Source organism: Myodes glareolus, chromosome 1 (assembly GCF_982192425.1).
Source record: "Myodes glareolus chromosome 1, mMyoGla1.1, whole genome shotgun sequence".
NCBI classification, from domain to species: Eukaryota; Metazoa; Chordata; class Mammalia; order Rodentia; family Cricetidae; genus Myodes; species Myodes glareolus.
The window spans coordinates 113,414,638-113,430,713 of NC_142026.1; the positions used below are offsets into that span (position 1 = coordinate 113,414,638).

General features: G+C 38.3%; 1 protein-coding gene across 4 annotated transcripts in view; it reads right to left on the bottom strand.

Moving 5' to 3' along the window:
- The window catches only part of Hbs1l (HBS1 like translational GTPase), a 74,023-nt gene that overhangs the window by 51,970 nt on the left and 5,977 nt on the right, over window positions 1-16,076 (bottom strand). For 2 of the 4 annotated variants that reach the window (XM_048425125.3, XM_085689161.2), the window contains exons 3-4: window positions 10,793-10,906; window positions 7,752-7,946 (exon numbers count right to left, since the gene is read on the bottom strand). In XM_048425125.3, coding sequence (XP_048281082.3) covers window positions 7,752-7,946; window positions 10,793-10,906 — 309 coding nt within the window. Of the gene's footprint in view, window positions 1-1,701; window positions 6,214-7,751; window positions 7,947-10,792; window positions 10,907-16,076 lie in introns of those variants that run through there. The other 2 variants (XM_048425126.3, XM_048425127.3) reach the window with 2 other exon arrangements.

Sequence of the window (16,076 nt, forward strand, 5' to 3'; positions counted from 1 at the left end):
ACATATACACATACACACACATATCCCTAAAATTTACTAACGTTAAAGCAGAAAAAAAGTAGACAAAAAATAAGAAATAACAGCTTTAAAAAGAATACAAATAACTTAAAAATATGGAAAGGCAATAGAAAAAGTACATATCTGCAGGTGTGATAACAATTTCGTATGGGGTGAAAATAAAAGAATACAGTGTGGTACAGATGCATACAAAGACAGCATAACCCAGGATATTATAAAACTCTATATGAACTCTGGTCTGAAGAGAACATAGTCAGGTACAAGAGGAGAGGGAAGGGAGAAGAGGCTCAAGGAGGTGTGCCCATAGACTGCACAGTGTAACATTAAACATATCAGTTAGAAGAAGGGCTTAAGAAAGAAAAGCAGAAAAATTAGGCAGAAAAAAAAGAAAAATACATGAACACTTCAGAAAATTTACTTTGGGTCTAGTATATGAAATACTTTAAGAGAAAATGCACTTAATCAAGAAACTACTTAGATGTTGCTGTAGTTCTTCAAAAGCTAGACGTCTTGAAAGAACTCACTAAAGATGGGGAATAGTGAATCAGACTCCCTTGATTCATGGATCCCAGATCTGGGTATTCAAATTTTCACTACCATAAATCTGCAACCCCAAATCACGACTCAGGGCACTGCGGACATCACTTTCAGACCTGCATGGAACACTGAACAATTAGAGCCATGAACAGATAAGTTCCTCGGTGAGGGCAAACACAGCAACACTATTCTCTTGTTTCAGCTCTAGTACTGTAAGCATGTGCTTTTCAGGGTTCATTTGCTATCATGGTTTTTTATTTTTGCCTTCTTGGGAGAATACTGATATGCCTAAAACCCCAAGGCATAAGAAAACTATGAGATACTTTATGAATACAAAGTGAATGTTAGATGAAGTAGTACATTATGAATCTCTGTGAGCTCAATGTCAATGTATTAATGAGATACAGTAATACATACTAAATAATGTATCTTTAATAGAGGCACGTGTAAAACAAAGTTATATGCTGAGTGGCTGATGGACATGGAACCAGTGGCTTATCAACCATATAGAAAGAATGTCTCAGTATATCCTAATTCAGTATTTGCCATCACTCAGTGAAATGATTACCCTACATAAGAACTGATACTATCTGCATGCATATATGCATACATAAATGCTTCCTCATACATTAGATATTAAGTGTGGCAATCAGTTAAAGTAGCAGGTCAGGGAGAGAGGAATCAAAGATGATGCTAGGTTTCTGATCTGAGAGACAGAGGGTGGGACTGATAAGACAGGAAAAAAGCAAGGAAGCAGCAGTTCAGATGCGGAAAAGAAAGTTTCAGGATTACATGTGCTACAACTTGCTATAAATACATGTCTACATCTACCCACCTCTTTGAAGTAAGAATCCTCACACTCTTACCTTGGCATGTCGCCTGCACCTAAAATGTTCTGCTTTAAATAGCACAATACAACCCAAGCATGACAAGGCAGGAAATATGTATTCAATTCTTCCTCCTTCCACCATAACCTCTGAAATCAATATTCACCCTAACTCCTAACCTGTACGGCTAATTATGTTTCTATATGACTCATAAAATAACAAACAACACACATATACATGCATGCACGCACACACATCCTACAGAAAACAAGAACTACAAATGATGAAAATATTAGAAGAAACTCTTCACACCAAGATGGACTGTTTTTAGTTCATTTATAGACATGAAACAGTAGTACTTTCCATATTAATTACAAAATACCATTCTGAAGTATCAAATTTCTATAGAAACTTCTCAGGGGTAAGTACCTAACTTAAGAAACCCTCAGAACTGTAATTTCTTTCAACATAGCTTTTATAAAAATGTACATATACACTCAGAATGTGACATATTTCCAACAGCCTGAAAATCACTTACACAATTACCAAGTTTTATATAATTATAGGTACAAACGTAATAGAAATATCTATTAATTCTTCCCTTTCTAGTCAACATTATCTTTGTTTACACACATTCCATTACTAAAATAACAGAAAACAATTTCTAAGCTACTACATAACTCATTTTATAAACAAATATTTATGTATTTATTATAAATAAATTTTATCAACAAATAATATATATATTGTGTATATATATATATTTGTGGACCTAAAAAAGAAAATTGATGATACATCATTTTTTCCAAAATTTAATAATCCAAATATAGGTTCAAGGCCAATCTAAAAAATAGCAGCCATTTACAAACTTGTTCTTCTTCTCTGCACTGTATTATCTTTAGTGCTTCCTTTATAGCCAAAGCACCTTCCTGACACTATCACTGGGGTGACAACTAGATGCAGGATGGCCCAGATACTGCAAGAAATTAAGATTGAAAGCCAAGAGGGTAAATAGGTGAGAACACAAATGGAAAAAAAGGAAAAGCTAAGTGTTCTGTACTGAATGAATTCCTGGTTCTAGACAATCGATTTTAAGAATTCTGTCCTTTACAAAGACAGGACAAAATACTCATGGACACAGTAGAACAAAAAGAACAAAAAGCAAAATTTTTGAACATTTTTCACATCATTTAGGACTAATTTTATTGTATTCCTATGTAAATAGAGACATGTGATCATAAAACAAAAAAAATGGCTTTGTTTGTCACCATGAACATCTGAAAGAGAAAATAAAGTAAGCCTTACACACTCAACATCCCTGAGCTACGAAGACAGCAATTGGTCAATGAGCAGCAGCCAGTATATATTTAGTGTAAACACTCTAACAACGGTTTATTTATCAATGAGCACACCTCTTTGCCAAGGACCATGGCAACAAGTGGAAGCAGCAAAGAGGTTTCTTGGCTTCACACTCTGAGTCTCAGAAACTGTGACATTCCCACAGCCAAAAGGGCGAGGCCTTGTCAAGTGTCAAGAGGCCTTGTCTTGGCTAAGCACAGTAGCCAAGACAAGTGGTAGTTTCAATCCTAATCAGCCAACAAAGGAACACATGGTTCACTTAAAACAGTACAGTTCTCAAAGTATTGTTTTTCTTCTTGAAAATTACTGTCATTAAAAAGTAAAATAATACTATCACACTCTTCAGTGTGGATTAAGTGAGAATTTGTGGCTTTATGTGCAAAGAGAACCACTTGCATAGGGCTTACTCTATCCAGAGTAATGATGCGTCACAAACTCTCAGAATACAATTCCACTCTAAACGGGACAATGCCTATACATAACTCTAATTGGTAAGTCACATACAGAAGTCAGCTACCGAACTGATGGAAGTGAAAGACTAGACAACCCAAGAGTAGCTGGGGGTAACCCAAATGTTAATGCTAATCCTAAAATGCATGTTCTGGTTTTTACAATCTCCTAGACATTATAAACAATGAAATACTCAGTTACAAATTTTATGTGGGACTCGTGCTGTGGCTCAGAAGAATACTGGATATGACAGTATTATGTACAGCTAAAACTACTGGAAAAACTGAATATACACACACAAAAAAAAAAAAGAAAGGAAGGAAGGAAGGAAGAAAGAAATCAAGGAATAGTGAAGTAGCTTCCAGAAAAAAAAAATATTCCTACTTAGATGGCAGCTACTCAATGTTCACTAAGAAATGGCTTTATGCAAGAAATATAAACACTATTTTTTATTCATTCTAGGCAAAAGGTCATTATCCCTGATAAGTAATTTTCCTTGATATTCCTGATTATTAGAAGTTAAGTTGGTCAGATATATTTGGCATTAAAATTTTACTATACAATTCTCCAGGGAAAGCAGACATAAGTACCACCTGGAGACCATCTAGAACCACATTCCCAGAGGATCCTCAGAAACCAACTCAGACATCTGAAAAGCAGTAACAGTGGCTGTATTTAGAAAATCTTCTCCAGGTGAGTCCCAAATTCTAGGACCAGCTCTACTGAAGACATATTCTTCTCCTACTGACTACAAGCACTCTCATGGGATCTGCCACCTCTGATGGGCCACTGCCAGGCATAGTCATCAGGAGCAAAAAGGAAAGGTCTATATCTCATTTACTACAAAGAAACTATTAAAGAAATCTGGCAAAAACCTATTAAAATAACATGCGCACATACTTCCAAACACTTTCTATATGTTTATTTTAAAGAAGATGCCTTCCAAATCTATAAAATATATAATGTATAAAAATAATTTATGTATTAGTTCAGCTGCAATATATACATGGTCCCTTAAAAGATTTTCATCTTATCATTAAAAATGCACCTCAACCATAATTCATAGTACTTTCAAAAATCCAGAATTTCAAAAGTTTCTAATAGGAAAGTTTTAGTAGTCACCTAAGAAAAATAATAAAACTACGAATGATGCCAATAATACTTGAAAATATAAGCATATCTCAACTATGCTATGCACCCTAAAAACAAATTTCATACTATAAGCCCAAGTAGTTGCACATTGATTTACGAAAAAAAAACCACATAAAACAGTTCATAGAAAAAAAAAATCTCCCCATAAAACTTAAGAAAGTTGTATGTCAAATGAAACATCTGAGGTGCAATTCACAATGTTTCCATACGCACATTGTAAACATACTCTATGAGCTAGCATTCAAATGAAACCAGTCATTCATTACTCCAAAAAGACATTGTTAAAAACAAAAACCAAAAAACTCTCAGTGCAAAAATCCTTACCAACTTAAGTTGTTAAAATGGACTTAAGACAATTTTAATAAAAATCACAATTTGATCCCATAATCGAAAATGATCCTACAGAGACTTTACATTAAGATTAAAAAGCTTGCAACAGTAACTGAGTTTTCCTCTCATTACTATTCTCTAGTAAATGCTTTCTTCTGATTGGCCTTTACAATGTCATCCGGGGATGCTGATTTGAAGTCAAATGGTGTTATTGCTACAAGAGGACTCATTTCTTTGTCCGATACATCTTGAACTTGTCTGCTATAAAGGAAAGTCTTGTAGAGGTCAAGAGTGCGCCTCTTGCAGCTCTTCAGCGGGTAACGAAGACACAGCGTTGAAGCAAAAGCTGAAGGCCTAGCAGCAAGAGCCTTGGTCCACGCCAGAGACAACGGTGCTTTCTTAGCAGGGGAACGTCTTTTACTTTTCTTACTATCCTTAGTAGAACTGGAATTTTTCCCTAACTTTGAAGTTAGAACTTTAGTGTCTGCTGTTGGAGCAACTGATGGGTCAACTACAGGCTTTGAAACAAACTCTGGAGTTTTTATCAGGACACTAAGATCAATATTTGAATCAATTCCAGGATTCCTCAATTCAGATAAACTGAGCTCAAAGGAATCTCTCTTAATCGGAGAGTTGTCTAGTTCAATCGTTTTTGCAATCAAATCAGAAAGGGACAAATTCTCCAGGTCTCTTGTGGGAGAAGTTTTGGAAAACGCCAACGATGACAGAGATCCTGTTAACTCTGATACTTCATTAGAAGACGGAGAGCGGGTTGCCAGTTGTGACAGGGGAAGGGACCCCAAGCTAGCAGGTGACTGGTTACACAGGTCGGATAAAGTAAAGCACTGGCTGGGACTGTTTTCTCTGTGTTCCTCAACCAGCTCAGCTAGGGATAGACTTTCACACTGGGAAAATGGTAAACTGTTATTCTTTACAATATTATTCTTGGCACTTTGTCCAGCTTCGGTGTTTATACTGGGATTAAAATTATTTTCCAATGAGACAGGTAAGTGCAACGGGTTATTTAAACTTCCCAAGATGGTCTGCAGTGGCATGCTTTGAAAATCAGGTAGCACACTGCTTTGAACACCCAGAGAACCACTGGCTGCTATGTTCCCTCTCATTAAGGACTTTAAGTCTGGTATTCCTTTGAAAGTGAAATCCTCCTCGGGAGCACACTCAGATGCAGGACCATCTGGAGTCTTACAAGGCCCACTCTGCAGACTGACTGTGGGGGACAGACTGACTGACGGCTGACGTGTACAAGGATCTCTTGGCACATCATCAGTCAGGGGTGTCAGGGACAGCTCCTTTGTTAACTTACATGATTCTAGTTCCTTTTCACTTTGGGGTCTGTCAAGTTTCTTTTTTCTATGAAGTAAATAGTGACTTGGCACAAGTGAAGAATTATGTGATCCATATTTTGCTATTGCACTAGAATAATCAAAAGATTTGCTACTGCTATCCAAATGATTTTCTGATTGAGGGCAAGAATTTTGAACATTTTCAACTGAAACTTCATTAGAAGAAAATAAGACTCCTTACCTTACAAGAGCCATTAATGTTCAGATGAGCAAGTTGACATTTGCAGAAGACAGTCACAGCAACAAAAAGAGACATAAAATAAGGCATTTAATTACTAGGTGCTTCCTTTGATTACAACTAAAGCGATACATGTTCATTATTTAGCAACAGGGACCATGAGGAAAACAAAAGAGGAATATTACCTCTAACAACCTAAGATGACCTTCACACTATTTTCACTGCCATATGTGAGCAAACATTCTAATTTTCATGGATTTATCATGGAATCATAGATTTTATGAATGTGAAGCTCTATCACAGTGAAATTGCCATGATTACCATTTTAAAACTTTTTAAATTTTTAAAACTTCTTTTAAAAAATAAAAAACTGGGTTCATTTTTCTCTGTATTTTAATACATTAAAAACAACAAGCAAACACCACCTGTGATTTCCTGTGTTCTAGGGACACTTTATTAATAGAGAAGACATTATCATTACAATCAATTAAAAGTACACCTGAACCGGGTGGTAGTGGTGCATGCCTTTAATCCCAGCACTCGGGAGGCAGAGGCAGGTGGATCTTTATGAGTTCGAGGACAACCTGGTCTAGCAGAGCTAGTTCCAGGACAGACACCAAAAGCTACAAAGAAACCCTGTCTTGAAAAACCTATTAAAAAAAAAAAAAAGTACACCTGAGCCCCAACAGAAACATACTGATTTCACAGGGGTAGGCTGCGTGCACTTTTGCAGAGGTCTAACCCAAAGATTAAAGGACATATCACTCCAGTTAACAAATGACCACACTCCCACTAACAGAATCACGCCAATTAATACAACTTTACCTCAGTTCTCATGTCCACAAAATTCTAAACCCCAAACCTACAAATTTAAAATTAAAAATCTATTCTTGTTTTCTTATGCATTAGCTAAAAATGAAATATGAAGAGTACAATTTTAGTACTTTATATTATTTAATGATACTCAAATAACATGAAATCATAATTATCTATGACCTAAGTACAGAGGAATTTTTATCATTAAAAATTTCATTAGGATTTTATAAAGTTCAATAAGAAACTAACAAGAAGGAAAATGTTTTATTTTATCTGATTTTATTTCCTTTGTGCTGTTGGTTATGCAAATACACAGGAAGCGAACACAAAACTCAAATTAAAAATCCCCAAACTGGGGGCTAGCGCTGGCTCAATAGTCAAGAGCACTGTCCATCTTCTCCTACCGAGGACCATGGTTTGGTTCCCAGCGCCCACACAGAGGCTCACAACATTCCTTAACTCCAGTTCAGGGGATCCAACACCTTCTTTTGTCCTTCTAAGACACTTCATACATGTGGAGCACAGATATAAATGTAGGCAAAACACTCATATACATAAAATAAAAATGCCTTTACATAATTGCAAACTAGAAAGCCAACTGATAATAACTGAGATTACTCAAGTAGCCAACTAACAACTCAAGCAAATTAACGTTTTGCTCAGCACCATGAACAGTGGTCTCCAGGCATCACACAAGAGCTACGCGAAGTGAAAGCATACCTTTCGAGGCCTTTCCTGCAGATACTGCTCTTTCGCTCTTCTCCCTCACATTGTGCACATTGTCTCGTTCCAAAACCACTGACAAAGCCTTCTGGACATCAAACTTGTTTTTCAGAATCGCTTCAATCAGTATGTCATCGGGCGCAGCGTCTCCCAGCACCTCTCGCATGTGATCAAGGCATGAGTACAGACGAGCTAGAACACAGAGCAGAAAAAGCTGTGCTATACAGCGTCTCCAAAGATCTTCACATTTGACCAGAGAATTTTAAGTTATACTAGCAAGTCAAACTCTCCTTTCCTTCAGTAGAAATTACTTACAATGGTTATATTTTATCTACTAAGCACTGTCTTCTCACATCTCATAAATGAAGAAATGAATGTTTCTAAATAATACTTGAAAAAATACATATAAATTGTATACAATACATATTCTCAGTACAGGATAAGGTTACATGTTCCCAACTGCTTAAAAAATACAAATGGATGGAGCTGGAGAGATGGCTCGGAGGGTCAGAGCAGAGAGGTACTATTCTTACAGAGGACCCAAATTTGGTTCCCAAGCACCGACATTGGATCAATCAGATCAGTCTGTAACTCCAACTCCAGATAATCTAACACCCTCTTTTGAGGTCTCCAGACATCTTCACTCATGCGTACATGCCAACACACAGACATACACATATACACATAATCAAAAATAACAAATCTTTAAAAAAATAGAAATGACACACTAATATTTTGAGACAGTCATGGTGAAATTTCTCCCAATCACTCCCTGTATGCCTAGACAGGGAAGAGGATTGTGTGAGACTATTATAAACTTGTTGGTGATCCCAGGCAACCACTAACTAGATTTCTTACATGTCACAAACCGCTAATTTTTTTCCAAACTAAATGAGCTCTCTCTCCATTACCGACAAATATTATCCTTTAAAATTATCAAAATAATTTAAGGCCAAAATAATCAAATCTAAGAAACAAAGAAGGAAAGGAACATTCATTTTTAAAACCATAATTAAACCTAGGATTGCACTGCTTAAAGATTTTCATTTTTCTTATAACTAAGCTATGATTAAAAAAAGTCAGTATAACATAATCAGTCTTACATCCTTAAGAGCTAAAATGGGACCAGGTACCTAGAGGCTAACGAATCACAACAGATACTCATTTCTGTATATGGCACTTGGCAATTTCATACTGATAATATCCAATCCTCACAGAAACTCTGTATGCCAGACTTGTCACAGAATGTAACTCACATGCACCTCATAAGTTTCTGTGTTGAAAAGGATAAGGCATCTACTATCAAGACTTTCCTTAGTAAAAGCTATACTGCATGCTTAACTGCACTTTCTAATTACAAAAATAAATTCCTTAAATACCAAGACAATTCTGCTTTGGCTCTCTGTAAGATTTACACAGGCTTTCCCTGTTACTAGGAAAGAGTTATGTACTGAACTAATACATGAATCACTGAAATTGGATGGCAATATTTAGCAGAACAGGTATCAGAACGTCTAATCATTAATCATCTATCTATCCCTACACATTCATAAAGAGGAAAAGTACTAAGGAGGTGAAAAGTGGAGACTACAGTCAGGCTGACCTAATTAATCCATAGCCTATTCGTGTTCCTATGAAATAAGACTTACCAATAAGGCCAAGCAGACCCAGTACGTTAATAGAGAGCCTGCTAAGCAGTTAACATGGGTCACAATTATCCCTGCTATGTAAGTAGTTACATGTCAGGATGGAAAGTTAGCCTCCTTTCTCAAATAACTTGGACTTAATCACTGACCACAGAAGCACACGTGGCAGAAAAAGGACCTCTACTCTACTCCTGCCTTCTTATTCCTCATGACTATGCTAACACTCCTGAGTACAGCACTACCTCTGCAATCCACCAGATGTCCAAGTCAATCCACAGAGTTGACAAAATTTAATTTCTCCTACTTTCTGATTTATGTATTTATGCCTTCCTTCTATTTACCCTGATTTTGTTAGCCCCCGGCATTTAAAAAATATTTATTCCCTAAGGAGTGCTCTTCATGTATGTATTACATCACGCCCAAGTCTGCTGCCCCAGAGGTCAGAAGTGAGTATTTGATCCCATGGAACTGGAGTAATGGATGCTCTGTGGACCACCATGTGGATGCAGGGAACTGAATCCAGGTCTCCTAGAAGAGCAGCAAGTACTCTTAACCACTGAGCCTCCTCTCTAGCCCCAGTAATTGTTTTATTAACATATTCAAAGATCAGCTTACAGATCTACCATTTCTTTCTGTTTTCAAGTCAGTTATAAACTTTACATTACAACCATGTATAGGAAAGTACAACTGCCAAGGGAGAGCAGACCAGCTCCGCCTCACTCATTCTCCAGACAGCCTTACTCACGTACCTGGCCAGCTTACTCTATCAATCTATGGTTTGAGAAATTCTTGAAGCAATGTCACATGTGATACGTATTAGTAAAAGGAAGCCGAAACATAGCTATTCTTTTCAAATGTTTAAAAGAGTTAAAAATATGCAAACAATCAATGCTGCTACTCCCACAGGTTCCATCTTGACTTCACTCACAGACACAACAGCTGCAGTTGTTATTCTGGGTTACTCTGCTTTTCAGAGGTTTCTTCCTTAAACCTCTTGGAAGCTATCCTTCTTGTAAATAAAAGAAGGTCCTGTCATTAAGTCATCAGCTCTCTAAAACCTCACGGACCACAGTTCTTTAAAAATTGTTTAAACAAATCACTGGAATTTCTCTTCCTTGTAAAACATGAAAGAACGAGAAAACTCAGTCAAAAATCCCAGTTATTCAACAGCTGATAGGCTTAATGAAATCAAATTCTCAGTCATACAATCTAACAGACTTCTCAATAGACACATTAAATAAGACGCAAATTTTCCTTCAAAGAATCAGATACGCTTGTATCATTACTGTTCACATTCATTACTATGAATAATCTCAATAAACTTTACAAATTTTTACCTGTTGATTAATCATTTTCAGCTAATGAAGATATCCTATTTTTAAAAAGCCATACCTTGGTCAAGTTCACTTAATTGGTGATTTAAAAGAGAATTAGAAGACTCTTTCAGATCTTCATAATCATATTCTTCTACAGGGTTGTCACGTCGTGAGTAAATGAACTGAGCAGCTAGAATACAAAATGAAGAGTGCTGTAATATAGCCGGCTCCTAACATTTTCTTATTTTTTAACACAAATTAAGATAAAGGAGAAGGGACTATAGTTCATTGGTAAAAGCTTCCCTAGTGTGCATAAGGCCCTGGGTTTGATTCTCGATACTGAAACTGAGAAATCCCACTGAAGCAGAAAGAAATAGAGGAAAACATCAGTATGTACTGTGATGAAATTATAAATATTCCAAGACAATATAAATCCTACCCAAGTTCTAGTCAAAGCCCTTGGACTAGCACCTCACTAATCTCTCGTTCTTCCTTCCTTCCCCGAGTCTCCAAGACCATTCCATTCATTTCATCCTTGCCCACTATTATGCTCCTTTATTTTCTCTTGGCACTGATATTTTAAAGCACATATCAAACGTACTTATTTGCTTAAGAAAACACTCAAAATGTATTTGCATAGTGAAGTCGACATTAAATTTTGCTATCCAAGAAACATTAATTTTGCCAGATTCCAAAAGATTACCAAAAGTTAAGTCCTAAATTTAAAAATATACATTTTTAGAATTATTTTCTTTAATTGACTCTTTGTGAATTTCATATCATACAACCCAATCCCACTCGTCTCCATGTCCGCCCACCACCCTTCAAACCTCCCCCCAAAAAGAAAACAAACAATCTCACTGTGGAAACTGCAGTGTGTCACAAAAAAATATATCCTTTGACCAAAAATGTTCATTGCAATGAGACACAGGTCTGGTTCCAGGCCTCAGGTTTCTGCCACACTATCAATACCAGATCCTCACTGGACACCTCTCCAATATCCTCTCTCTTGTTGCATTGTGTCACGGAGACCCTGCAGTTTGGATTACACAGGACTGGCCCCTCACAGACTCCGGCAACTCAGGGATGGGGTAGATGTTGGAGTGGACCAACTCAAAACCCTGGATCTGGGTCTGGGTGGTAGCTGAGTTGGTCATCCCACCTGCTCTCCTGTGCCCGTGCTGCCAGGGCCAGCTCTCCCACTTTTCCCAGGGGAGGGGTACAGGTGACTCTCCCGCCTGTGGAAGCTGGCAAAGGCAGGACTGGACCTCCTGCACTCGTGCCATCGGGGCCGACTCTCCAGCACTGCCCTGCAAGGGGCAAGGTCATCTATCCTGTGCTGGCACCACTCCATGGCCAACAAGAGGCAGGGCCAGTTCTCCTACACTCATGCCCTCAGAGCTCTCCCACACCCACACTACCAGGGCGAGAGGTACAGGCCTGCTCTCCTGGGCAGCCAGCAAGGAGTGGGGCCAGCTGTCCTGGAGGGGCATGTCCAGCTAAGCACCACACTCAGATGTGGCTTCAGGCAGCAGCCCAGACCAAGGTCATCCACTTGGCCTTTGATGGTAACACAGGCCATGGACATCAACACAGACACCGGCTACAGTAGGGCTTCAGACCCAGATATGGCCCTCAGGGGCAGCACACAGTGACACCACAGCCCCGGGACATCAGCATGGCTCCTCATATAGGCCTGTTCCTCACCACCATTGCATCTCCAGTTCTACCTCTCTCCACAGTGCATGAACCACTCGCTTTTCTTTCTCTTCCTTCTCTCCATCCATCATGTACTCTATCTTCCCCATCTCTCCATTCTATATTTGTTCAGTGTAGTGGCATCTGCTGCCCCAGCCTGCTTATGTGTTGTCTTCCATGTCCTAGATTTCTAGATTTATGTAATGTGTAAATATTTTGCTTCAGTGTAGGTCTGTATATCACATGCATGCTAAGTGCCCTCACAGGTCAGAGAGGGCACTGGATCCTCTGGAATTGAGGTTATGGGTGGCCCTCTGCAGGAACGGCAAGTGTGTGCTTAACCCGAGTCATCATCTCTCCAGTCCTCAATAGGCCCTAAGTTTTCAACAACTCATTTTCCAACCATACAGCGCCACCATAAACCAGCGACAGGTATCTAAAACTTTGACTTTGGCAGTAATGGTGCACACCTTTAATCCCAGCACTTGCACTTGGGAGGCAGAGGCAGGATCTCTGTGAGTTCGAGGCCAGCCTGGTCTACAAAGTGAGTTCCAGGACAGCCAGAGCTACACAGAGAAACCCTGTCTTGAAAAACCAAATAAACAAAACAAAAAACCCAAACCCTGGTTGCAGATAGTGGCCCACGTTTCTCTAACATGCTGGCTGTGCTACTGAGCCGTCATTCATGCAAGCCCAAAGTCTGGGCACATTCACCTCAACTGGACACCACTGAGCTTCATCCTCAAGACTGTTCGACTGCAAGAAAGTGAAGTCAGTATGTTAACTGACTTGACATACGCAGCACAATAAAGTAAGGCACTATGGGTATTCCATCATTTCACTTTCCATAAGAACACAGTAAGCCCACTGCACAGAATTCCTACATTTGACTAGAGCATGGCTCCAGGAAGGTACTGATGTTGGAAGAGAAACTACCTCCAAAATTTATAGATAATGCGGAGAATATAAAAGTACAGCTCATATAAAAAATTTATAATCAGAAATCAGACAGCCACGAGCCAATGAACTATAGATTAGCAGGTAAGAAAACAACTGTAGCATCACACTTTAAAATCCAAATTTGTAACACAGTTACCAAGTATTAGAGAAACAAATTAATATAAAGGAGGTTAAGGACATAGTAAAAAAACTACAGACTCAGTAAGGGAAAAATTCAACACATGCAGAGAAACTGAGAACTAAACTGCATGTTTCCTTTCCTCAGATTAGGTCATCAAAACTGATAAATAAGGGCATGAAGAGGGGACACATGAAAGATGTTTTAGTTTTAAAAAGGCCACTCTGACAAGTCAGCATTCCTGGGAAGCCTCATTTCTACTGCCCTGTAACTACACTGGACCAACTCCCGCACTCTCAGCCACAGCCTTGTCCCACGGATGCTTAATGTGAATATTTGCCTTTGCACCACTACTTTATACCTCGCTCAGCCGAGCTTCTGCCTTTGTAAACCATAGCCCTGCACCTGTATTCACAGGAATACATCCCTCTAGACGTGCCAGCACTTTCACTAAAATGGTTACTGGTTTTGTTAGGTTTCTTAGGTTGAATGACCTGTCCTAATCTTATTTTCCCTGTAATTATTTTTACTCTTACTTTTGAATACCACAAAGTATTTCAGAAAGGCACACATGTGATTTACATATATGTGTACACTTCTGCAACTTATTCAAGGAGATAAATTAGTATTACAGATAAAAGACTGAAGAAACATCCTGTTTCACATTCTATAATACCTTTTCCATTGTTAAAATCTCAGGTTAGAGTCTTATAACCAGAGAGCACCTTAACGTCATGTAATGCTTAGATTGATAGACTTTTATTTCTAGTGATCTAAATTAAATCCTTAAAATCTGTGACATTTTAGATTTACTCTACCAACTATAATAAAAATGGTGTCATTTTCTGCCTAGAGATTTACAAATTGTTTTCCAGACTTTCCTAAACTCTTTTCTGTTTAGTCCAACATTAACTGTGCAATTTCTCCAACTATGTCTCAAACTACTGTGACCCAAGAAATTGAAATCAGTCCAGTGCTGACAGAGATGAGAAATCGAACACTTCCTTCAACAAACCTCATTCCAAAGATTTCCATAGCAAAGCAGAAGTTCTTACTTATAAGCTCCTATGCCACCTGCTAGAAGCTTCTATTTCTGGATATATCCCTTACTGTTACACCTTCTCAAACAAAAACTTCCAATTTCCAAACTCGTACTACTATAGCCATTGAAGCCCTTGCTAGTGATTGGGATTGCCACAGAGGCCAACAGAATAAGGAACCATAGAGGCTGAGGTCAGGAGGAGACAGGAAGCGCAGGACACAGCAGGCAGAAGGTAGTCTAAACTCTGAAGCTGAAATCAAAGCCCAAAAGGTAACTAGTACAAATAAAGATCAAAGCAAGGGTGAGAATATAATAAAAGTAAGAATTTTTTTAAAAAATTTTAAATCTTAAGCTTCAGTGCATTTTTTGAAAGTTATTCATGTTAATTTTTAAGTTCAGGCTATTTTGACATACATGAAATTCCAAGGAATTACAATTCTAAGTCCTGAAACTGCCCACAACTATTTCCTACACATTTGTGTGCATATTAAAGGCACGCCTCTCAGCATCCTCCCAGAAAAAAGGCAAGAAAACTGTATTTAACAATTATTCTATCTTTCATACCAGCAAGGAAGCTTAAGAGAAACACTGCCCTGTGGGACATGGGGGGCATATCTTTAATCCCAGCACTTGGGAGGCAGAGGCAGGCAGATCTTTGTGAGTTTGAGGCCAGCCTAGTTCGCATAGTGAATTCCAAGACACCCAGAGCAATATAGTGAGACTCTGTCTTGAAAAAGTCAAAATAACAGATAAAAAACAGAGAAAGAAAAGAAACTGTCCTGCATGCTCCAGTTCCAACAGGTCCCAGCGTAGTCTGCTCGTCTACTCTGTACATTATCCGTCACCTGCGAAACTCCATCCCTGTACAAATGCCTCCAGTCAAAGGGAACAGATATAAAATGAAAAAGGCCTTTCATAATCTGGTTCCCACTTTCTGTTCTGGTTCCTATTTCCCATCCCAGGTTTTTTCCATGCTATAACTTGTAAGAACTCTGAATCTCTCAGAACAGACAACATTCAGTAGCCACCACTCTACCTACATACTCCCCAGTTTCCCAGCCCACTCACCTCTCCTGTCAAGCATGCTCAGGAATGTTCTCCACCCATCAGACTACAGCAGTTAACTGTCTGAACAGGACCTCACACCACTGCTTTTCCAGTAAAAAGACCAGAAAGAGCGGAGAAGGAGGAAGGGTGTTCTTCTTACACACAAATTGATACTGGGTATTGGTTTTGAACTAAAATATATCAAAGGGATATTTTCAACTCACATTAATTGAAACAAAATACATTATTCAAATTGCTTTACCTAGTTCTTTTGTTATTACTGCCCTGACATACATTCAACAATCAGTATGAAAAATCTTTGTAAAGGAAATTTTTAAGAGTTACATTTTAAAATCACTTTTTATCAAGAAAAATATGCTCAGAAATCAAAATACATGTATTTGTGACTAAAGTTTAGAAGTTTGTATTAATTGGCAAAGCAACTCAATTACAGGCTTTATCAGACCATGAGTACAATATGCTCTCCTCTGGAAT